The sequence below is a fragment of the Silene latifolia genome, chromosome 11, assembly GCF_048544455.1.
Source record: "Silene latifolia isolate original U9 population chromosome 11, ASM4854445v1, whole genome shotgun sequence".
Classification (NCBI taxonomy): domain Eukaryota; kingdom Viridiplantae; phylum Streptophyta; class Magnoliopsida; order Caryophyllales; family Caryophyllaceae; genus Silene; species Silene latifolia.
Window position 1 is genome coordinate 174,626,734 of NC_133536.1, and position 27,143 is coordinate 174,653,876.

At 35.9% G+C, this 27,143-nt stretch overlaps 1 protein-coding gene across 1 annotated transcript; it reads left to right on the forward strand.

Moving 5' to 3' along the window:
• Window positions 1-13,092: 13,092 nt before the first annotated feature.
• Window positions 13,093-13,560, forward strand: LOC141614380 (uncharacterized). Its single transcript, XM_074433127.1, has one exon. The coding sequence runs from the start codon at window positions 13,093-13,095 to the stop codon at window positions 13,558-13,560; it is 468 nt and encodes a 155-aa protein (XP_074289228.1).
• Window positions 13,561-27,143: the final 13,583 nt, after the last annotated feature.

A 27,143-nucleotide genomic window follows, 5' to 3' on the forward strand; every position in this document is an offset into this window, starting at 1 on the left:
CCACGCCCAAAGGAAGTTCCAGCACTAAACCCAGACCCAGAAGAAAACCCCTTAGACTGATTGTGGTTGCCTTTCTTGTAATTAGATTGGCCACCACCCTCGCTCTCAGACTTCCTCTTCTCACCGCCAGCCCTCTCCTGAGCCATCTCCACCAACCTCTCTGCTCTCCCAGCCCTCTCATAGGCTTCCTTAACATCAGTAAGGATCCTCACGGGTAACTTATCCATAATCGTGGTAGTCAGCCCCCTCTCAAACCTCAATGCCAGGTTCTCCTCACTCAAACCCATATCCTCAGCATACCTGGACTTCTCATTGAACTGTCTGTAGTACTCGGCTACAGACATCTCAGCGGTCATCTTAAACTTATCAAACTCTTCCCTCAACTTACTCCTCACATGCTCCGGTACGAACTTCTTCCTCACAGCCCTACGAAACTCCTCCCAAGGTATAGCAGGTAAGCCTTGGTTGGTATATATCTCCTTAGCACTCACCTTCACTGTATCCCACCACTTGCCTGCTGCCTCCCTCAGATAGAACGCAGCCTGTTCCACTCTCATCTCATCAGGACAATGAACCAAGTCTAAGATGTTCTCCATCTCTCTCAGCCAACTATCCAGCAGATTAGGCTCCCCAACTCCCTTGTATTCTTTCGGGTTAAACCTCGCAATGTAGAGGCTGATTTTTGAATGATCAACCTCCTTCTCCTTATCCTTACCCTTGTCCTCATTCACTCTCTTCAGGGTCTCAGTAAGAGCATCCTGGTGTTCTAACATCTTAACGATGTCATCCGTGGTCATAAGCTCAGCTCTCGCGTACAAAGCAGTTCTCTTGGGCGGCATCTTGAAACTATATATATAAGAAAGGGGTAAACATAAACACGCGTACTAAACCTCAAAACACGAAAACACGATGCCCAGAACCCACTCGATCGAGTTCCCAAACACACTCGATTGAGTAACGGGCTACTCGATCGAGTGCCCCACGTACTCGATCGAGTACCCAAACTCCAGAACCAAACAGACCTTCTGATCTCTTACCTACTCGATCGAGTATCTAGGCTACTCGATCGAGTGACCCCCTACTCGATCGAGTACCCCTAGTTACTCGATCGAGTGCCCCAAAACTCGATTCTGGACTCAAAATCGCCAAAAACCCACCCGATCGAGTCAGTCCCACTCGATCAAGTATCACTAATACGTAAGAGCTACCCGCATATTACGTCATACACTAACATGCCAAACTTTATAAAACCACATGATATCATAATAAATATACTACGCGTCTATTCTGCTATCAACAAGATCAATTCATCATGCTATTAAAGCCACATTGTAAACATCCAACATGTTATTCCAACATCAAGTCTACACATATATTACTTTTCTTTTACACTCTCAACTTCTCCTTCAACATCCAACAATCACACACTTCATCACATTGTTAACAAGTTAACCAAGCACACATATGACTCGACAAACACTTTCCCACGTGACCGGTTCAAAGTTGTAGGGCGACCCCCGTGACTTTAGGACGTCTCCCAAGCCTTTGCACTAGCTCCTACAACTTTTACCCCGGGTTCATTTTAATTGACTCTCTACGTTCATTAGGTTCATTGGTTACAGGTTTCAGGAACGTCGCTCTGATACCATTTGTAACACCCCCATACTCCAAGTGCCTTACCAGGACCACTCAGGTATGAAGACATTACCATCTTGGTTGCCCGAGGTATGATAATCAAACAACAATAAAGAAACAACGTTTATTATAAATAGTTTAATGAATAAATACAATCCGTGAAACCAAACTGAAAGTACGATACATTATTCCAAATCGTCTAATCCGAAATGTAAATAACTAAGACTACAAATGGAAGACTCCTATCATCATGTCGTGGCATCCCAGCTATCCTAGTACTCATCTCAATACCGCTCAATATCTGCTCACCATCCCCGAATGGATCACCGCAGTTTTACAAAACAACACCGGGTCGATCTAATTACACCATCAATATAGATAACAATAATAAGACAAACAGACAAAATTTGAACTGTCACACACACACACACACACACACACCAACTCCCATCATCTCAATCCCGACCGTCCACCGGACCCGCCACGCCGATGGGGACCGCAGCCGTTCCCACCTAAGCCCCGCTCATCGTACGAGCGATAACCCTGTCCATTAATGTGCACATCCCCTTCCGTGGCGGGTTCCACGAAGGGCGAAACTAGGGCGTGAAGTCACTCCCGCAAGTGACCCCACTCAGCCGAGAACGCATCTCGAGAACCAATCAAGAACAACCACAACCACAATCACAACAATCATTATATCAAACAACTAAATACAACACATCACCAAGATCCCATTATGGGACTAATACTGAGTAGGAAATCCTACCTGGAAAGCACAACAAGCAGACGGTATCTACAGCTGTATCAAAACGCCTCTTCTACGAATCCTCCTCCTAACGCATAACACATAAAGACTACCAATCACTTACTACTCATAAAACCCCCAATTTCTAAATTAGGGTTTAATCAATCCCAACAAAACATTATAAAAATTATGTTAAAAGCTTACCCTCGACGCAAGGAATCCAATGACACGAAAAACAACAAGAACCGACCGTCTGAACCTCGGGAATTGCTAGGAATGCGATTAGGAAGATGAAGTGGCTGCTTTCTCTCTTAAACAGGGTTTTAGGTTTTGTAAAAGTGAATTAAAACAATGACGATTATGTTTAAATACCTTAATCGCATAATTAACAAAACCCGAGAAAAACCCCCGTAAAACCGGACACTCGATCGAGTACCCAAGGTACTCGATCGAGTACCCCCCTACTCGATCGAGTGCCCCAGCTACTCGATCGAGTGCCCAACAGGTCAGAAACTATTTAACTTCGCAACTTGCCTCGATAGAGTACCCCCAAGACATATAAATACGGAGTATTACAAAGTGGGCCATACCATGGCCGTTCTTGATCAACTACTAGTTGATCCTATGCTTTACAAACATTTTATTGCTTTTAGACTTTTTTTTATTGCTTTTGTGTGCGCGAGACTTCACATTTAATTTTGTTGCCTAGGATTTTAAGCACTTTAGACTTTACCTTGGGTTTTGCGCAATTTTGGGCGCGTATTATTGTGCATTTGCAGGTTTTTAGACCTCATTAGCTATAGTTATTGAGCTAATACGAAGAAATCAGAAGTTGCAGCAGTGTTTTCAGTCGATCGACTGGGCTATGTGGTCGATCGACTGGTCTGCAGTTTCCAGGAGCTACTGTTCCTTTCACCTTGGTCGATCGACAGGGTGATGTGGTCGATCGACCACTGTGCGCTGCTGTACCTGTTCACGACTTCTCCCCTGCTGTGTTTGGTCGGTTTGCGGAATTGAGGGAGTTTTCTACTCCACCTTATCGTCCGTCATTATTTATTTCTTCTATTTTTCTCAATTATGCACAAAATATCGCTTCTTTATTGCTTTCTTGATTTTATGCGTGGTACTTTGTTTGTCTTTTGAGGTACTTATTGGTAGCACTGCTGGCTACTGAAACCTCTTAGCTCACGCTGGTTTGGGGAGGTTTCCTTTGCTGCGCTTAAAGTCGTGTGAGTTCCCGATTTCCACTTCATGTCATATTTATTTATTTCATCTTACGCAACTTTCTGTTTCTCTTTTCTTTTATTACATGATTTTGCACAATGGGGACATTGTGCGATTTGGTTTGGGGAAGAGTTTTGCGTCGCATTTCATTTGCTTGCATTCACGTTTACATTTCAGTTTGCATTTGTTATTTCATTTCCTATATATATACTAAAATACCAAAAACATTTGCAAAATTTCAAAAATTTCAAAAAATTTGCACGTTTATTTTAGCATATAGGTCGAGTCGGAACGGTAGTATTTCAATGATGACACCGCATTTGCATCTGTTTTTGCCCAAGCCTTGCTAATTAACATGTTTTTAGTAGAATCGTATATGCATATCTACGAGTTTTCGTTAAATTATTTGCTGAGCTTGAGACTTGACTTAGATTTTTGGCAAACTACATCATATTTCTGAGTTTTAGAGCCTATAACTGGTGACATTCATGACCAGTTTATCTAGGAATGTGAGTAGTACTCCTTATGAGACATGTTACATTAATGTGCATAAATATGAACTTGATCTACTTAATACCTGTATGCATTCGGTTTGTGGTATGTTGACACATGTGGTAGAGGTTTCCCTTTTCTTATTATGCCCATAAGCTCCACACTGCCAAAAATAGCCTTTTTGTCCCATTACTACATCCTACATTTAGCCTGCCCTTGTCAAGCTAGTAGTTTATGATCTTGGGATTGTTACTACGTTTTTGGTAGCATATGCTCTTATTGAGATTTTGTTGGATAAAAAGAATGAAGGAGGGAAAAGAGTTGAAAAGTTGAAAGAAAAAAAAGAAAAAAAAGAAAAAAAAAAGAGTTCTGTACTGTTCATAGCGGTCGATCGACTGCCATTTCTGGTCGATCGACTGAGGTCCGAGAAGAAAAAAGAAAAATCAATTCGCATAATTCAAGCCTTTATCTTATGGCGATTTTTGCTCCCATGTTGCATTAGTATCTTATGGGGAGTTGGTTGATTACTGTTATTTTGGAGATTGTGAGTTTTGTGCTTGCTATAGCACCGTTTCGATTGAAGTTTGAGCAAGAAGTTGGATGTTGCCATGTGGTTCCGTTTTGGTACTAGCTTGATCACCTGTACCTCCACTTTCCCATAAATGTTTTGCCTCTTCTTACCCATACCCTCACATATCCATATATACCTCGGCATGTGTCATGGTCATTTGTTGGTTGGAATGCATATGTACGGTCATAGAGATTACTTTCATATTATATTGCAGGCATGTTTTTATAGGTCGTAGTTAGGTGAGAGTCTCTACAAAATGAATTCTTTCTATCCTCTTATATATTCACCTTGTTCTTATTTGAGTGATTTGAGCGACCCGTGAGAGTCCAATTTGATAAGTCTCTACAGTTAACGGCTCAGCAGTTTTTAACGACTTCATAACTCGGTTGCATGATTCATATTGCTAATTGATTGTTAGTTGTATCATTAAACTGGTTTAGGCTTTACTTGTTGCATTTCGCTCTGAGATTGAACTCGTTCCATTAGGTAATTGGATCGAGTCTTGTTCTTGCTTGGGGACAATCAAGGGTTTGGTTTGGGGAAGTTTGATGCGTGTCATTTATATGATGTTTTACACCTCATTTTACACGCATTTCAGAGCTCATTTGTGTAGTTTAAGCTACCATTTCCCCTATTTCCGTCTACTTTCGTGTTTTTGTACTTTATTGCAGAAATGTGAAGAGTTCAGCGGAAATTGAGCTAAATCCGTCCCCGAGTATCTTGCATTGCATTTGACATGAAGTTACTTACTCAAGGAACGAGCTTGGTGCGCATTTCGAGGCCCGAAAGACAAATCCACGAGATTATAGAAGTCAACTATCAGCTACTTCAGTTGATCGACCACCTCCTTTGGTCGATCGACCAATCCACGACATCCAGAGACTATTGTACACAGCAGCCCGGTCGATCGACCGGTCACTGTGGTCGATCGACCAGACCGTACTTCAGACGAGAATTAAAAGATCGAGGAATTTGAAGCCCATGATACATTAGGTTTTGGAATAATAACTACGTTGTATTCTATATAACGTAAGCTAGGTTTATAGTTTAAGTATTCAGAAAATTTATCAAGTTTTACATTCAGTTTTAGTTTATCGAATAATTAGGGTTCGGGATATTATTTCGCGTTGGATTTTCGTTCGTGCTTTCAATCATTCTGTTACAATTCTTCTGCAATTTTGGTATCCTTCTTATTCCAGTTTATTACTTTATTTGCATTCATAGATATAGAATTGTTAGTTAGTTTCCCGAAACCATAATAATCGTTTTATGCTAGCCTTTTGTTTCGTTATTTTAATCATGAATTCAGTAGTTAATTTCGTTAATTTCATTGTTGTTATCATCCCTAGTATGAGTAGCTAATTTAATCGTGCTAGGATGTAGGGGAACTATAGATTAGGCGGCGTAGAATTAACATGGACTGAAATCGCGTGTCAGTCGATCGACTGCCATACCTGGTCGATCGACTGACCACGTGAGGTATTACCTTCGTTTTAATTGTTTTAATTCTTTATTCGACGAATCGAGTGCACACGACTAGTTGAATGTTTAGGATTTGACTGACCCATTAGATCGAGAGATAGGGACAGTTGATTGACCACCAATTAAAATGACTAAACTATGCTGAGATCGAAAGATAGGTAAAGTTTAGATTATCAGTCACTTTTCAGGATGGAAGTCTGTATTAGTGATATTAGGGACTTATAGCGAGATCGAGAGATGCTATCTGTTAAGAGTGGACCGAGAGGACCTCTTGTTTTCCCCCCTCATGTGTTTTATTTAGACCGACTTAGTTTGCTGCCGCCGAAACTATAGTGAACCGACCATCCTGGTACCCTTCTTTTATTTGTTTTATCCGTTTATTTAGTTTATAGTCTTTTATTGCCTTTAGCTGTAGACCAAATCAATTCAACCCCCACATTCGTTACCTTAGACTAGAATTAGACAACTATTAATTACATTCGCCTCCTTGTGGTTCGACCCTGTTACCACTAGCCTAGGTTAGTTTTAATAGGAATTATAAATTTATTTTTGGTACTCACAACGACGGGTATCAACTAGCTTGACAAGGGTAGGCCATATGGAATGTAGTTGAATAAATAGGTCAAAACAGGACAAATTTGGCTAATGTGAGGTTAATAGGTAAAACGTAAAGGAAGGGTCGCCTCTCCACATGTGTCACCACCACAAACCGAGTGTATACAGGCAATAAGAGACAAATTTCATGCTTATGCAATTTGATGTTACATGCCATGTAAGGAGTACTACTCACATCCTAAATGAAACCAATCATGAATGTCATTGGTTTATGAAGCTCTAAACCTTAGAATATATAGGTAGTTTCGATTATGCATGTATATGTGATGAACAAGAGTTATGGTTTGTATACAACACAAAATATAATAGACTAGCAAACGGAATATTCTCATAAAATAATAAAATACTATATAAGAATGTACTTGCAACGGAAAATACGGACACAGACATACAATCTCATCTTAACTAGCCCGTCATACGGTTAGGAGATAATTATGATAGTTTAGGTGCCACCGATTAAACCAATTTCCAACCGTAAAGTCTCAAATCGTTCTCTAGCTAATGATTTTGTCAATACGTCTGCCCATTGTTTTTCAGTACTACAAAACTCAAGTTTTATATTCCCTTTCTCAACATGGTCTCGAATAAAATGGTGTCTTATTTCAATATGTTTGGTACGTGAATGTTGTGCGGGATTTTTAGAAATTATTATCGCACTAGTATTATCACATAAAATAGGAATACATCCTACATCAACACCATAATCACATAATTGTTGCTTAAGCCATAATAGTTGAGTACATACCAGTCCTGCAGCGATATATTCGGCTTCAGCAGTTGAGAGGGCAACCGAATTTTGCTTCTTAGAACCCCACGTAATAATACACGGTCCGACGAATGTGGCGACACCCGACATGCTTTTTCTGTCTAGAGAACATCTTGCGTAGTCGGCATCGTAATAACCGACTAGATCGAAGTTACACTCCATCGGGTACCATAAATACAGCTTGGCCGTTCCAATTAAATATCGTAAAATTCGTTTTACGGCCGTCATATGCGATTCTTTGGGAGATGATTGATATCTCGCACAAACGCATACGCTAAACATAATATCGGGTCTACTTGCGGTCAAATATAACAATGACCCAATCATTCCACGGTAAGTAGTTTCATCAACTGATTTACCGTCTTCATCTAATGTCAATTTCTTGTTCTCGACCATTGGAGTAGCCATAGCATGGGAATTTTCCATTCCGAATTTTCGAATTAATTCCTTGATATATTTTTGTTGATGGATCTTAATGCCTTCATCATTTTGTTGTATTTGTAGTCCTAGGAAGAATTTCAATTCTCCCACCATACTCATCTCGAATTCGGAGGTCATCAACTCAGAAAAATATTTGCACAAGTTTCGGTTGGTCGATCCAAAAATAATGTCATCACGTAGATTTGAACAACCAAAAGGTCAGAACCCTCGGATTTTAGAAATAGGGTTTTATCAACAGATCCTCTACTGAATCCACTGTCAAGTAGAAACTTTGATAATCTGTCGTACCATGCCCTAGGTGCTTGCTTCAATCCATATAGGGCTTTATCTAACTTGAAGACATGATCTTCAAATTTGCTATTCTTAAATCGGGGGGTTGTTCAACGAAGACTTCTTCCTGTAAATACCCATTTAGAAAAGTTGTCTTGACGTCCATCTGGAAGAGCTTCATTCCTTTATGTGCTGCGAATGCTATCAGAAGTCTAATAGCTTCAAGATGAGTAACAGGCGTGAAAGTCTCGTCATAATCTATTCCTTCTTGTTGATTATATCCTTGAACCACCAATCTTGCTTTGTTTCTGACAATGACTCCGTCATCATCTAGTTTGTTCCTAAAGACCCACCTTGTTCCAATGACAGATCGATCCTTTGGTCTAGGAACTAAATGCCAAACCTTGTTTTGTTCGAACTGTCTTGCATAGCTACAATCTAATCTGATTCTGCAAGAGCTTTATTTATATTTGTTGGTTCGATCGTGGATAGAAAAGAGTAGAAAGAGCAGAAGTTATTCAAGGATCGTCTAGTTTGAACACCCTTCTTAATATTCCCTAGAATATTGTCCATTAGGGTTTCCTTCTGCAAATGGCAAAGAAACCTAAACCTAAATCATCCCAACTCAGAAAATCAATCAAATCTAAAGCAAAATTACGACTTTCTTTTAACAATCTTAATAATCTTCATTTAGACGCATCCCCTGTCATGGCTTCTTCAGTGCAGGATGTTCCACAATCATCAGATGCAAAGAGTACACGATCGATAAGTGAGATGGTTGGAATTCCTCCTCTGGAGATGGATACTATTGTTGAAGTTGAAGACGTCTCCGAACAGGAAATCATTGTTGAATCTGAAGCTGTTTCTGAGCAGGAACTCATTGTTGAATCGGAAGGCGTTTCTGAAAAGGAAGATGCAGCAGGAGACAAAGATGGTGAATGGACTCAGGTCTCTAATCGTAAGCGTCCTAGATCCCCTGTAAGTTCACCTAAGTCCTCTTCTCCGTCTATGTTTCAAGTCTCCCTTGAGGATGTTCAACCGGAATTGGATTACTGGTCTACGGCCGTTATTTGTTATGTTTTGGGGGGCAATCCACCTTGGGAACTTCTTTCTGGCTTTGTGAACCGTTTATGGGGAAAGTACAAGTATGATAAGATATCTTTTTTGCCTAATGGAGTTTTTCTCGTACGTTTTCCCACTATGGAATGTAAGGAGTTAGTTCTCAAGCAGGGATTTCCGATGTTTGACAATAAACCACTTGTGGTTAAACCATGGACAGAAACTGCTTCCCTAGCTAAGGAAAAAGTTAAAGCTGTTCCCATATGGATTCGTCTATGTGGATTAGGCTTGAAATTCTGGGGGGAGAATTGCTTAGCTAAGTTGGGTTCTTTGTTTGGGAAATTTATGCGTGTTGATGGAGCTACTCTGGATAAAACCAGACTAGGCTATGCAAGGTTAATGATTGAGGTCCAGGTGGGTCAGGATCTTCCTGATAAACTTTACTTCAAAGATGAGAAAGGTCTGGAAGTCTGTGTGCTGGTGGAGTATGAATGGAGGCCTGATATCTGTAATGTTTGCAAGGGTATAGGTCATCTGTCAGGCAAATGCAGGAAAGCTGGAGTGCCTGGTCCAGCTCCTGCTCCTGCTCATGTCTCCACCAAACCAGTTCAAGTATGGCGTCCTGTTGTGAGACCCAGACCTGTGACTAGTCAGAAGGGTAAGGCACCTATGCACGCTGATGTTGTTCATCCTGTAAGCCCTAAATTTGGTGGCATTACTTATCATAATTCCAGTGTGTTAGTGCCTGTTAGTCCAATCATTCAGATGGTGAGACAGGAGCATAACTCTCCTTCAACTTCTTCAAAAACTTATGCAGAAGCTGTGAGTCCTGGTAATAGAAGTCCAGAAAAGAATGGGGGAACTACTGAATCAAATATAATTAATAATGGATAACATCGGGTGTTGGAATGTAAGGGGCATGAATAATCCTAATAAGCAAGCTGAAATAAAATGGTTCTTGCACCTCAATAAAGTAGGTCTTTTTGGTTTAGTTGAGACTAAGGTCAAAACTCAGGATTTTTCTACTATTTTAAATAACCTGGGACAGCATTGGTATGGTATGAATAACAATATACATCACAATGGTGGAAGAGTTTGGCTTATTTGGGTTCCTCAGGTGTTTCATATTACTCAAATAGCGTGTTCTGCGCAACAAATCACTGCTGAAGTCACTGAATTGGCAACAGGAGATGTTTTTTGGTTTACTGTGGTCTATGGATTCAATGATGATGATGACAGAAGGAGTCTATGGGCTGAGCTTCAGCAGATCAAGGATCAGAATTTTTTACCTTGGTGTTTGTGTGGGGATTTTAATGTTGTTTTGAATTTTAATGAAAGGAAAGGCAGGAGTGTTGTATGGAATGAAATAGCTGATTTTAGGCAGTGTGTGGCTTACTGTGATATTGTGGATATCCAAGCTCAGGGGGCTTTTTTCACGTGGAATAATAAACAAGACCCGTCCACCAGGGTGTTTTCCCGCATTGATAGATGCATGGTCACTGAGGATTGGATGCATCAGTACCCTGACAGTTCTGCTTATTTTATGAATGAGGGTTTGTTTGATCACACACCTATTATATGCTATAGAAGGAAGAATTGTCAGAGTAGGAAAACCTCATTCAGATATTTCAATATGTGGGGTTTAGATGCTGACTTCAAAAGCATAGTTAAAAGGGAATGGGACGTTCCAATATATGGGATTTCAATGTTCCAAATTACCACTAAACTAAGGAACTTGAAAAAGCCCCTGAAGGATCTTAATAAGAACAGGTACTCTGATATTGAGAAAGCTACTGAGGTAGCTAGACAGCAGCTGGATGACTTGCAAACCCAAATGCATAGGCAACCTGATGATACTCTGATTATTGCAGCTGAGAAGGAGGCTGCCAAAACCTTCTATGGTCTTCAGAAAGCTATGTTTAGCTTCCTCCAGCAGAAGGCAAAGACTGAATGGCTTAATGAGGGAGATGAAAATACTGGCTATTATCATAGGAAAATCAAGGCTAGGCAGGTTCACAATAAAGTTCTCCAGATTAAGGATATGCATGGTGTTACTCAGTCTGATCCTAATGACATTGAGAAGGCGTTCTTGGAATTTTATATGGACCTGTTGGGCACGAGCAAGGCTGTTAAAAGTGTTCACTTACCTACTGTAAGGACAGGTACTATGGTTTCTGATCAACATATTAATGAGCTTCTTCGTCCTGTGAGTATTGAGGAAGTCAAGCATTGTATTTTCTCTATCCCCTCCACTAAGTCACCCGGTCCTGATGGCTATTCTAGTCAATTTTTTAAGGACTCTTGGGAAATAGTGGGGCAGGACATCTTTGATGCTGTGAATACTTTCTTTCATACTGGCAAACTCCTAAAACAAATTAACTCTACCAATATCACTCTCATTCCCAAAAATACTAATCCTGGTAGTGTCATGGAATTTCGACCCATTGCATGTTGTAATACCATATACAAATGCATTGCTAAACTGTTGTGTTCCAGATTGGGGAAGATTCTTCCTGATATTATTAGTTGCAATCAAGGTGGTTTTATTCAAGGCAGGAACATTGTTGAAAATGTCCTCATTTGTCAGGACATTGTAAGGTTATACAATAGGAAAGCTGCTTCTCCCCGCTGTCTCATCAAAATTGATCTTAGGAAAGCCTATGATACTGTAGAATGGGATTTCCTCTCTCAAATGCTTGCTGCCCTGAAATTCCCTCAGAAATTTATTGATCTTGTGATGGTATGTGTGTCTACTCCTTCCTATTCCTTGTCCCTGAATGGTAATTCTTTTGGATTTTTTAAGGGGTGTAGAGGATTAAGGCAGGGAGATCCTCTTTCTCCCCTCCTTTTTACCTTGTGCATGGAGTATTTATCACGTATTCTACATGTTATTGGTCAACAGCAAGATTTCAAGTTTCACCCCTTGTGTGGCTCTCTCAAGCTTAATCATCTTCTTTTTGCTGATGATTTATTAATGTTCTCAAGAGGTGATGAATGCTCTATTATGTGGCTCCTAAGAGCCTTTTCCACTTTCTCAGTCTCATCTGGCCTTTGCCTCAATAAGGACAAGTCGAATATATATTTTAATGGTATGAAGCAAGGGAGTATTGATAATATTTTGCAAGTATCAGGGTTTTAGAGAGGCAAGCTACCCTTCAAGTATTTGGGCATCCCAATTTCTTCTAAGAAATTAACTAAGAATGAAGGAATGAAGCTTATTGATAAGATAACTGCTCGAATAAGATCTTGGGGTGCAAAGCACCTTTCATATTCAGGAAGGCTAGTGCTGGTGAACTCAGTTCTTTCTGGTTTACATTCTTATTGGTCCTCTGTGTTCTTGATACCTAATGGGATCCTCAACAAAATTGACTCCATCTGTAGGAACTATCTTTGGGGGGGGGCAATGATGCTTATATGAAAACTCCTAATGTTAAGTGGGAATCTTGCTGCACTCCTAAAGATGAAGGTGGTTTGGGGATTAAAGCTTCGAAGAGTTGGAACAAAGCTTTGCTGGGGAAGTATGTATGGTGGATTGCTAATAAACAAGATCACTTATGGGTCAAATGGGTGAATCATGTTTATATGAAAGGAGGTGATTGGACTAGTTATGAGCCACCTAGTGACTGTAGCTGGTCTTGGAAGAAAATTGCCCACTTACTGAAAACTTTTGCACCTACATACACCTAAGGGAAATGGTTGGGAGAGGATAAAGAGTATACTGTTGCGGGAGGTTATGAGTGGTTGAGAAATCCACAACCCAAAATCAGTTGGAGGTATATTTGTTGGAACAATATGAATATTCCTAGGACCTCCTTTATATTTTGGGCTGCCGTGAAAGGAAGACTCTTGACAAAAGATCGCCTGGTTAAGATGGGATATGTAATTGATACTGCCTGTTTTCTGTGTGGTACTGAGCAGAAGTCTCATAAACATCTCTTCTATGATTGTTGTTTTAGTGAGCAATGTATTCATCTATTGCAGCAACGTCTGCAAATTACTTTTCCTGCTCCTGAACTTTCCTCCTGGTTTAGTAAGCATCATGGGGTCTCTAAGCTGCAGAAGAAGTTGATATGTGCTGGTCAGGTGGCTGTTGTCTATGCAATCTGGAAAGCTCGCAATAAGGCAAGGGTTGATCAGGTTGTTACTCATCCAGCGGCTTTGGTGAATCAGGTCCTCAAGGACGTTTTATCTCGGTTCTGGTCTAGGAATACTGGTAATTTGTCTAGGAAAGAATCAGCTTGGCTAGCAAAGATTGTCTGATGTATTTTGATAGGGCTTTCATTTTTTATACTTTTCTTCTCATACGTAGCTGATACTCAGGAAACATTGTGATGTACATTGGTTTTTGATTTAATATATACTTACCATTTACAAAAAAAAAACTTCATTTGGATCGGAATTGGAGGAAGTTCCCCCTGAATCCAATCCGGGTGTTGTATTAGAGCCGTTTATAACTTCGGACTCTACACCTTGATTTGGATCCAATGTTATAGTAACATCACCTATAACATTAGTTTGGGAGTCATTATTTTGAGTCAATGTTATAGTATCATCTACTATAACTTTGGTTTTCTCCTTTTTATCTTTTGAAGAATGATCAAGTTCATCACTTGTTCCTTCTATCTCATTGTCCTCCAATTCCAATTCCGGGGGATCGTCTCTTGAAAGACGAAAGTCGGGTTCATCCAAGTCTTCTTCCTCATCCTGTAAAGGCTTATCAAACACGTTATCTTCATCAAAAATAACGTGGACACTTTCTTCAATACAAAGAGTTCTCTTATTGAAGACTTTGTAAGCCTTGCTATGATCTGAGTATCCTATGAAAATCGTCTTATCACTCCTAGGGTCGAACTTACTTAACCGATTTTTACCGTTATTGTGAACAAAACATTTACTCCCAAAGCAACGAAGATGGGAGATATTAGGTTTTCGACCTCTAAGGAGCTCGTAGGGGGTTTTCTTAAGAATAGGTCGGATCATAGCACGATTATGGATGTAGCAAGAAGTACTAATGGCTTCAGCCCAAAAGTTACGAGGTAAACCACTACATAAAAGCATTGTACGTGCCATATCTTCTAAAGTTCTATTCATACGTTCAACGACACCATTTTGTTGAGGAGTTCTTGGTGCAGAGAAGTTATGCCCTACACCATTAACTCTACAATATTCTATGAAAGCTTGGTTATCAAACTCGGTGCCATGATCCGTACGAATAGATACAAGATTAGTCTTATATTTGTTTTGAACACGTTTCATAAGACAATCAAATTCATCAAACGTTTCGTCTTTTGAATGAAGAAAGATAGGCCATATATACCTTGAATAATCATCTACAAGAACGAAGACGTACCTGGATCCTCCTCTACTCCTTACCTTCATGGGTCCACATAAATCCATGTGTACTAATTCCAAGGCTTGATTTGTGCTTACTACTCTTTTAGATTTGAATGATGATATTACTTGTTTGCACCTGGCACACGTATCACACATCTTTTCTTGGTCGAACTTGATTTTAGGTAACCCTTCAACCAAGTCCCACTTCTTGAGTTTGTTCAAGGTTAGTGAGCTAATGTGACCAAACCGCTTATGCCATAAACAGGGATCATCAAGTGTAACTTTCATGCATGAAAAAGAGTTAGTAGGCACAACATTTAAATCTACCATATATACGTTCCTTTTCCTGTGGCCTTCAAGAATAACATTGCTAGTTTCTCAATTATAATGCGACAACTATCAGTATGGAAAACAACTTTGTTACCTTTATCGCATAGTTGAGATATGCTAAGCAAATTATGCTTTAGACCATCCACAAGATAGACATCACTGATCGCGTGAGACTTAGAAATTCCGATTTTGCCAACGCCGATTACTTTCCCCTTTTTGTTGTCCCCGAACGTCACTTTTCCTCCATTGAAAGGCTTGAGTGAAAGAAACAAATTTCTATCTCCAGTCATGTGTCTTGAGCATCCACTGTCAAGATACCATTGATTGTTTTCTTTCACTACTACCTGCAGAAAGGATTAGATACAGTTTTTTGGTACCCAAGCTAAGTTGGGTCCCTTATGATTAGTTACTCTATATACTAAATCTTTTGGAACCCAAACTTGTCTAATGACTGTTTTTCGAACTCTTGGGTTATTTTGCTTGGGAGGAGTTCTAGGTTTAGGGTTTTCTCTCGGTTTAGGAATTTCTCTGGGTCTATCTTGACTGTTTCCCTATGAACAGGTTTACTAGGTTTAGGTCGACAAGGGTTTTGTGAAGTGCTAGGTTTCTTGGTGTAGTCTAAGGCCATGTCATAGAACCAACAAAATTTATTGTTCCTTTCTTCGTTAGGTTCATTTATGGGGGTTTCATCATCCTCGACAATTGTGTCGACATTTTTAGTATGGTCAGCATTTTTTCGTATATCATTAGCCTTTTTGACACAATTGTTTTGAATGTGACCCGTATGACCACAGTAATTGCAAATCAGATATTCAGGAAGATCAGAATACTTCCTTTTTCTGAAATCAAAATCCGATGGTGTTGATTTGCATTTAGCGTGATCTCTACGGCTGTAGCACTCATGTCCTAACCTCATCTTCATATTATTGTCAGATTGTTCGGTTAGTAAGTTTAGGACTTTTGTGCTACCCTCCCACTTATCATGGACCTTCCTAGCATGTAGAAGTAGGTCTTTTAGGGTTTTAATTTCTTCTTGACAGTTCGTGTGATCTACATCATTATCTTTCTTAAAGTTATCACGAAAGTCTTGGAATCGTTTGTTAAGAAGGAATACAACATCGGAATGTTGTTTCTTAACATGGATCATGTCGGTCTTAGATTCCTTTAATTGCTTTGAAAGAGAATCTATCTCTTTCTTTTGGTCTAAGATCACTGCTTCATCAGATGTGACCTTAGTTTCCAAAAGTTCTTTGGCTTTTCTAAGTTCTAAAGTTATAACTTCATTAGCTATAACTTTGGCTTAAAGGTGCTTGATGTTAAGCTTTAGGTCTGAAGTTATAGCTTCATTAGCTATAACTTTGGACTCTAATTCCTTCTTTTCAGCCATAGTAGAATCTAACGTTGTTGCTTTCTCAGCTATAACCTTAGATTTTAAATTATTAGCTTTGGCCTTCAGAGTATGATTCTCTTCTGCAATTTCGAGAATCTGTTCCTTTAGATCTTTTAGCTCCAAGTCCTGTTCATGACACTTATCGAGAGATTGTTCAAAGAATTCAATTAAAGCACTTTTAGACAATTTCTTAACGCTTTTTTTAAGCTCAAGATAACTTACCTCTTCATCGTCATCTTCGTCTGATTCTCCAAGAAAGCAATAATTTGAGTGTGAATTTGTGCTTTCATCGTCGCTGTCGGAGATTAGGTCAAGACTAACGCTTCTGAGACAAAGGTTGGCTACTTCGTCGTCTTCAGATCCCTCGTCATCTTCTGAGTCAAGGTCTCCCCAGCACGAAGCCATCATTACTTGTTTGAACTCTTTCTTTGTCTTTTCGCGTTTTGTCTTGTCCTTGATCTTCTCCCATGTTGGACAATCCTTGATCATGTGATCGGATTCTCCACACTTGAAGCAACCCCTGTTTGCGAAAGATGGCTTTGATTATGTAACTTTCTTGTTGGACGACTTGTTGTTGTTGTTGTAAGATGATTTTGCTTGTTTGTTTCGAAAAATTCTATTTTTGAAACGGCGTGCAAACAAGTCAGTTTCATCTTCTATGTCGGAGTCGACATCTTCACTTTTTAAGGCCATACTCTTATTTATGCTTGGTTCAGCGTCATCTTTGTTAAGAGTAATTTTATGGGCCATGAGAGCACCGATGAGTTCTTGATAGGATAGGTTTTCAAGATCTCGTGATTCCTCCATTGCAGTGACTTTAGCACGCCACTTCTTAGTCAGGCTCCTAAGAACCTTTCTAGCAATGTCCTCGATGTAACTTCCTACCTAGGTTTTTCAGTTCGTTTATGATGCTTGAAAACCTTGCGGACATACTATCTAGGGACTCATTAGGCTCCATAATGAATAGCTCATATTTTTGCATAAGCAAATCTATTCGGTGCTTCCTAACAATGGAAGTACCTTCATAAGCTAGTTCAAGCCCATCCCATATCTCCTTGGCCGTAGAACACGAAGAAAATCGATCAAACTCTGTAGAAGTCATTCCGTTTTGCAGGAGACTTATTGCTTTGGAGTTCTTTTCGGCCTTCTTGTAGTCGGCCTCGACATAGCCCTCTTCTTTCTTTTCATAGGTAGTGTCTTCCTCGGATGCTACAAGAATTTTGTGCGGTCCGTTTTGGATAATCCTCCAGCACTCCCAATTGTGACCTTTCACATAGTGAGTCATCATGTTTTTCCATAACCTGTAATCCTTCCCATCAAAGACGGGACACTTGAGATATTTGGAATCCATTTATCACGTGATAGGCAGCGGAATATAAAACGATAAGATAAATAAAAATAAGATAGATCAGCCTCTTTGCGGTTAGGCAATCAAGAGCACGAGGCTCTGATACCAATTGAAGAGTCTATTGATCCGAAATACTCAAGAGGGGGGGGGGGGGGGTGAATTGAGGATTTAAAACTTTTGAAAGCTTTTTCGATTATGTGTATATAATTTATTATTTAAAGTTTATTGATTAAACTTTAACTAATCAACTAATGAATGTAAAACAAAATAAACAAATGAACGAAAGAGAGGAGACACACGGTTTTTGAAGTGGTTCAGTTTCACAAGTCGAAACCTACGTCCACTATTCTCGATTAATAAATTTAGTACCTTTCTACGGATTACAAATTTACTAACCCAACTCGTACAACTAACTCTAGCTGTAACTCAATGAGTACCGTTAAATACTCGAGTAGCTAACTTACGCTAATAAGAAAGCACTAATGATTCTTGCAAAGGTTCACATTAATGAACAAGTAAGAAATCAAATAAGCACTATTATCTTATAACGATAACAATAAGAACGAATGCACAAGTTTATAATTCACACGACCTTTTTTCGAAAATAAACAAAACGGTTTTCTTGCTTTAAAACACGGTTTTTGTTTTGTGAAAATATATGAAAGTTATGCTCAAAGGTCTTGTTTTCAATGTTGCAAAGTGTAGAGTATTTATAGTAAAGAAGGAAGCATGGCACTCGGTTTTCTCAAAACCCTAGAGGCCGAAATAATATGATATGGAAATAAAATCATATCTTATTATTTTAATCCATAAAATCTTAGGAAAAGATATAAGTTGTTAATAGACTATCTTATCAAATATTCACTTAATATTGTTTCCTTAATATCCTAGATATGCCGAATGAATAAGGAAAAATCATAACAACTTTCCTTATTTTATTTAAGCAATCTCTTAGAAAAGATATAGGATAAATATAAGATAATCTAATCAAATATATTTTCCTTAAACCTTAAGATAGCCGAAATATAAGATATGTAAACAAATCATATCTTATTATTTCTTTCCTTAAAATCTTTAGGAAATAATAGAGAATAACCAAAAGATAATTTATAAATTATTCTCCTATTACCTTTTCCTTAAATCTTAAGATATGATAAGATTTTTCCATAACAAAAATATCTTTATCATATATAACCATATCATACCAAATATAAAAGATATGTTAAGATAGTTCTAGAGAATAAAATCTTAACAATAATCAAATTATATTATTGGGCTTACACGAGAACCACACGACTTATAGGCCTTGTTTTTCGTGAAAACCCTAGCATGACACTAGGTTAGATTTAGGGTTTAAGAGTATGCCTTATTAAAACCCTAATTAGTAATATTGCCCAACTCATAAGTTGACCCAACATAATTACTAATTATAAGTTTAAAATAAAACCACACTCTATACGAATATGGGCTTCCTCATTAAATAAATACTTTTTGCTAAAACATTTAAAAGAAACAAAAATATTTTTCAAAAACAATTTGAAAACATTTTAGTCGTGTATAATATAAACTTCACATCTCAATGTTATAGTAGAAGAGCTATAACATTGAGCTCTTATATAAGTAATGTTATAGTTGTGAGGCCATAACTTTACCAATGTAAAAAGTTCATTCTTACGTTACCATTACGAGATAATCACCTGCGCTATTCTAATCTTCGTTAGGAGATCTTCGAGTGTAGGCTACTTCATTATTCAAGCTTGATCAATCTTTAGATGAGCTTTATCTTCTCATGACGCTTGAATAATTCTTCCACTATCTTGTAATATCTTGATCCTTGATTGAGGGCTTGATCATAATATAAACGCATCATACTTCCATCACAATTCCTTAATGCTTGCGATTAGTAAGTCCAATCTAAAAGACTAAACAAACAATTACGCGCAACGAGTATATAAAATATAAAGCACTCTTGACATCATCAAAACATAAACATATATCCTATATGGTTCAACAATTGTGATTACTACAATCAATAATATCAGTATTAATATAAATAATACAATTACTAATAATCTTATTAATATGAATATGAATATTAATTAATTATAATATTATTAATAACATTGCTACTATTAATTTTAATAAACTAATATTATTATTAAAAATATTACTATTATTACTTTTATTATAAATATGTTGTTTTCAAATACGAACTTTATTTTTTCACATACATCTATAAATAATATAAAAAGGCAAGACAAAGCATAAAGTTTCAGTATCTCCCTTTTAAGTGCATTTTATGAAGCCACCTCATCATCAATTATATGAAAAAGAACAAAAAATTTAAAGTTTGTTGTGAAATATAGAGTAGAGAGAATTATGGAGAGAAGGTAGAGAGAAAGTAAGAGAGACAAAACTCTATTCTTATTTCATTATGAAGGGTATATATATACAATACAATGGGAGAAGGTTTCCATAAGACAATATATTCGATAGTATTCTAAGATATGGACATCCATATAATAATATTTCATAACACTCCCCCTTGGATGTCCATTACTGAAGAAGATGCCTCGTTAAAACCTTCCTAGAAAACCCTGTGGGAAAAACACTAGTGAAGGAAAAGAGTACACTAATCTTCAAACACGCATAACATGCTGCCTCGTTAAAACCTTTCCATGGAAAACCCAGTGGGACAAAACTATGGCTAAGGAAAAAAAGAGTACAGCGCGTGCTACTCTCCCTGATGATTACATGACTTGATAAATCTTGAAATGATCCATGATTTGACATAACTTCTCGATCGTTGAAGTAGTACACTAGTACCCATTGTGGTTAATAATTTTGAATCTTCAATCGATAAAAATTTATGACAGCTTCGATATCATATTTCTTTGAGAACTCACCGTGTGGATATAATCATTTTATAATAACTCTTGGATCTTCATTTCAAAATAATACTTCCGTAATAGTGATATAGTTTATCCACAATAAATGACATACCATTATATGTCGAAAATAATTGTCATCTCAACAATATTGATGATCATGACTATAGCGTAATAATGCGCTTATACTGCTACATCGTTAAAAAAACCTTGCTAGGAAAAACCCGTTGGGACAAAAAACCTAGTCGAAGGGAAAAAGAGTGTAGCCATAATTCTGATAATTATTGAATAAATCATCCAATACCTTTGAGCTATTTTCTTTGCTAAACCATATATGTATGGATTGACAGTCTCATTGTAGACTTTGACTACATTTAATCGTCACGGTACTTCTGAACCATAAACTAATTTCACATATTTAGCAAAAAAATCATTCAATATGCTCAAACTTCAAGTTGATACAACAACTTTTCAAATAAACTCTATAGGAGTTTTGATGTTCCATTTTCGAACTAATCACGATATCTTTCAATCGTATTGTAGAGGTTTATATATTCATCAAGAGTTTTTAGTAACTCAATTGATCAACCATTAACAATTGGTGATCATTTATAAGAGGCTCCTACAGGGAGTTATCCTCAAAGGAGTAGATCATAATATATTTCTCCTTTCAATCATTATCCATTCAAAATTATATTATGAAGCATGCGCATGCATATGATATGAAACTAGTTCTAAATAACATATCCTAACAAATATGCAATAATAATAATGTAAATATTAAAACTAATATGCAATAATAAACTTACTCTCTATATGCATATAATAATGACTCAAAATGCAAACTGTACTGTTTTCTTTTCCAGTATTCATAATTTGGATTGACTTCAGGTCAATAAGTGGACTTCTAGTCCATGAGCTCATTTATAATAATTGATTATATGTCGACAATCAAAACGGACTTAAATTTACGATCCCCATTTATAAAGTCCATAAAATATCGCGCGCAAATGTATGTAGGTTCCATAAATATATCGATATAATTTCATCATCTTTTGATGATATCAGTACTGTTTAATGATATCTGGATCTGAATATGTATGCGGTACCATTATATTCATTTAAGCCATCTATTATCCTTCAGATATCGTGTCACTTCAGGGACACTTCAAATATAACAATTACATGTCATACCAACTGCTTGAACTTGCTATTTCACATTCATTGGAACCGTCAATTCATCTTGACTTTTATTATAATACACTTCAAGTGTACTAGTATTATTCTGGTAAAACATATCGTTATATCAAATTCAAAAACCTCTACTCAATGAATTTAATGTATAACATTCTCTGAACTTCTGGTTCAATATGGGAACATATTTATTTTTACCAGCTTTTAACTCACATTTCTCCCCCTAAGGTGGTAAAAACTATAACCAATGTATAGTCTAAATATTTATCATAACCACCTTAGATATCAATTTCTCATATCATCAATGAGAATTTATATGGGCATCTTTGTACAATAACAAAATATTTCTGGTAGAAATGTATAATGCAGTTGGATTTTTAATGTACTGATTTACAATGCCCAATTTAAAAGATCAGCGATTTTATATAAAAATATGAATGTGATTTTTAATCACGGGAACTACTTAGAAAAATCATTATGTGACTACAAGTCACACAATATATTGTCAATCCATACACGAACATTTAAGTTATTTATTCAATATCTAGTAGTTTAGATCTCCAACATCATATATATTCAATCTCAGTGTAGTGTCTTGCCTTAATAAAATTTCTACATGAGATAACTTCAGCACCTATCTTTTCTTTAAGATAAACTCAACATTTATCAAAACGGGTATAGTAAGAACCCGGATGGCTTTAATTTGTCACATCTGAATCATTTCATGTCAACTTTCTTAGTTTGCCAAAAATACACGACAATCTTTAATAAGAATTGGATATATCTCAATAATTTCACTTATCACATGCCATATTTTTGTTGACTATATTCATCATGTTAATCTTATGGTTAGTAATACTTTATCCAACCGGATAAATGATGTGACATATGACACAATAGGTGTCTCATATATGTATGCAAGACACGTCAATATTCCAGTAGGGAACATATTACTCTTTGAGTATTTTCATATGACCAAAAATTATAATCGTCAACATATACAATGATGACATATGAATGCTTATCATAACGCATGTTTAAATGTGCTATATAGTATGATAAATCATGTAAGTTGATCACGATTCAACTTACGAATCAATTATTCCCTTTAAGGATCAGAGACGATGATTCAACAACTTTCAAATTAGTTGTATTATCGATCATTTACTTCACAATATATTATATGTTGGTCACATTATCACTCTTATTTCAAATGTGAAGTAATGTCCACTTCTGGTGGGAATACCAATGTTTTAAAATAAACACATAACTCATGAAAATATCCATATCCTCATACTTAACCACTGCTTGTGGTATACTTTCATACTTTTATTAGATGAGTAAAGCAATGTCATATTATTCTCAAGAATAATGGCCTGTAATCAAATTTATTATGTAATGTGTCTATAGGACTACATTACTTGTATGAAAGATAAAATAATTTCATCCTCAAAACATAATATCTCATTCGCTCCTTGGAATGATTTGAATTGGTTTGATATGATTCTAATTTTTTTCAAAAGTGTCGCATAATTGGCAGACATGCATGTATAAACATCGAGTTCATTCTTAATATTGATACTCAAAGTAATACTCACTATAAGAAAATGTGAGAATTTATAAACACTGTAAATTTCAAGTCACAATTTCGATATCTGCAAACATTATGAACTCAAGGTCATAATTCGGTATATGTAAACACTATGAACTTTGGTCATAGTATGAGTATCAAAATTTCAGCTCGTATATCCACTTTTCATTTTCTCATATCAAACTCTTGCATATGAGTCTCATATTATCCTCAAATGACTTTTCATGAGATATTCACTTTTATGAGATATTTTCATTTCTTTCAATGAACAAATTTGTCTCAATAAGGCCACATGATTAAGCTTAATTATGGCTTCTTTACTTGGCTCAATAAGGCCACATCATTAGGCTCAATTAAGGCCGCAACATTAGGCTTATCATAACGCCATATTCTCGATCTCTACTACAGATAGAGTCTTTATGAGATGTCACATTCACTTCAAAGAATGGATCAAATTCATATCTCATTATACTATTCAACTTCAAGTGAACAAAAATCAATTTGCAAATAAATTTGCCTTTCATAAAGACCGCTTTAAATTGAATAGTGGTTCATATACTCATAGACGTGGACTTCTGGCCACATACACTTATACAATATGAATATACTGTATTGATGAGACGATGTTAAATACTTACACACCCTTCAAACTTTGAACTTCAGGTCAAAGTTATTATATGTACATATCTTCTTATCTTTGCAAAATAGATCTTTTGGAACTTCAGGTCCAAATAAAATTATATGATATGTCCCTTTTACAAACTTGTTAACCACTTTTGTGGAAATTCACGTTCAAAAATATGTTATACATGATTGATAAATTGTTGTATCGACATATCAATATTCAAGTAAAAATCTAAAATATCATATAATTTACGTTTTTGTTCTTTTAAATTAAAACACTGTATAAATAATCCTGACCCAAAATTTGGTGTTCTATGTGTAAATCGGCCATAATCACGTTACAATTGATCATATTAGGTGCTGAAAACAATAAACTTTGCTCTCACTAAGTAAATATAGGGTATGCCAAATTGCTAACGGTAAAGAAAACGCTAATGAAAACACTCACAATTTATCTAATATATTGGATATGTGCACACTAGTCAATTAATCCCAAAACAACTAAAATCAATGTCGGACATGCACACTGTGCAAGCAATTATTCCTCCGTATAACGACGGCTGATGTCGATGAGTGCAAAACAAAATCTAGTTCAGTTAAGTTAATTGACTACCTTAGAATAACGCCTTATCAGATCATCATACAAATATATATCAAATATAATACTCCGTAAATCATAGTAATAGTTTTATCGTATTGAGACGTCTAAATAATAAGAATAAAATAAAATCTGATACGAACCTACCAATTATCAGATCTGAACCGACCGAAATAAAATAATAATAAGGATGGTCAGATGCTCGTGCTGATAACGTGTTGTGAAATATAGAGTAGAGAAAATTATGGAGAGAAGGCAGAGAGAAAGTAAGGGAGACAAAACTCTATTCTTATTTCATTATGAAGGGTATATATATATATATAATACAATGGGAGAAGGTTTTCATAAGACAATATATTCTATAGTATTCTAAGATATGGACATCCATATAATAATATTTCATAACAAAGTTAAATAAATTTGGAGCATTAAATATAGTTAGAGCATAAGAAACATTAAATTTTGGCTTTGTATTCTTAAAGTAAACTAGTTTTGTGGCCCGTGAAATTCACGGGATGTTTTGTTTCTACCGTAATGTTTTTAGTGATTTAATATCATAACATACTACGATCAACTCAACTTACGATTTTCATGTTTTAAGTTAAAACTTCTCAGGGTTGTATAAAGTCAGTTAATCTATAACAGTTTAATTGTTACACAAAACTATAATATTGTCAATGAGAACCCTCGCTAATTATTAGATATTTAAATTGTATCAACAATTCAGGAAATAACATAACACACACGATTAGAATTGTTATGACAAACCTAACATTTCACACCACCCGTAATATTGTAGCTAATAAAGTAATAAATTGCGAAACTAAGAATTCCAAAGGAGAAACTCGAACAACAATTACATCATTAAGGCATAATACTTTATATATTAAAACAATATTATACAAAATTGTATGTCATCTCTCCAAAAATTTTCACCTTTAGCCATATACTTCAAAATATGAAGTACTTCGGGTATTTGCCACCCATCGCAAACCCCACGTAATTGATATGTTCTTTAGATTGTCATACTTAAATACCATTGTCTCCTAAAATTTCAATTACATAACCTTTGAAAAATGCAATAACAATTACAAATACAATGTATTAATAATAAAAATTACAATTAAAAGAGACAAAAGACAAAAATTAAGGTTAAAGCTCATTCACCTAATGTTAGCGTAGAATTTAGAGATAGGTGAGGGATTACGAGCTTCTCGTCGAATATGGTGGCTAAAAAGAAAAATTATTGGATCAATACAAAGATTTATGACTTGTGGATACATAATACCATTTAAAAGAAGTGATTGAAAATCCATACACATAATATAGTTGATGGTTGTGTAGAGTGTTAGATGATGTATATATATATAAAGATGGATTGTTGGGATTAGAAACCCAAAAGATGGGAGTGATTAACAAATAACTTCTTCAATTATATACATTTAGTGTAATTTATGAACATGCACTTATCACTCCAAGTTAATGTCATCAAGAGTTAACACATAAATTGGTAGATGAATGGTTTCGTTTTTAAAGGGAATAATTTAAATATTCTTAGAAATAGTTGAGTTAATTTTAATTTGTTATGTCACATTTAATTTGTCACGTCACTTTTAATTTGCCATGTCACATTAATTTAGATACCCTTTTAAATAGATTTTAAAGATATTTTAGGTAGCGTTTGTTTAACTTTACCCTTTTAATTATAATTAATAATAATATAATATTTTATAAATTAATCGATTAAAAAATTGTCATGTGAATTGAAATGCCATGTGAAATAAAATTAAATGGTTTATGTAGTCTTTTAAGTAAATTGTATAGATAGATAGATCATAGATAGATAATAGTAAGGGAGTAAAGTTGGTATTTTGGTGTCGGTGGAATTGGAAGTGAAATTGGATGAGGCTGAGTGCAATGTGAATAATAAACTACTCTTTTTTTTTTTTTGTTTTTCCATTTCTTTGCTACTCCTTTTACTGCTCTTTTTTTGGCTTGGTAATTAATAAATAAATTAAATAAATAATTAAAATGTATAGAATGTAAATTGATTGCTAATCTTATGTGGAATTAAATTAATTGATAGTGACATGTGGAATAAAATTAATTGCTTTTGTCTAGCCTTTTAATTATATAATATAGATTAATCTACAATTTTATTTATACATACAATAATATTAAAAGGCATGTTTACCCTTAAAAAAGGGCTTGTTGAGTAAATAATTATAAAGCATTTTACATTTGTAGTTTATTGTGATGTAACCTCACAATCATATAAAATTATTAAAATAACTCTTCCACATAAATAAAAATTAACTAAAATTGCTTAAAAAAATCTCATTATATATTTTGAAACATACAAATTAAAGAATATCAAAGGATCGATCATCATCATTATTTTTAATTAATTGTGTATATTAAATATTTGATAAGTTTTAAAATTTTAAAAGTGGCATATCTACAAAATTTTTATAAAAGAACATTTTAGTTAAAATCAATTAATTTCTTCATGGAATTTTTTTAGTTTATTTTCATATGATGAAATG

Excerpts from the sequence above, each read along its gene's own strand:
- LOC141614380 (XM_074433127.1), top strand. The coding sequence starts at position 13,093 with ATGAATATTCCTAGGACCTCCTTTATATTTTGGGCTGCCGTGAAAGGA.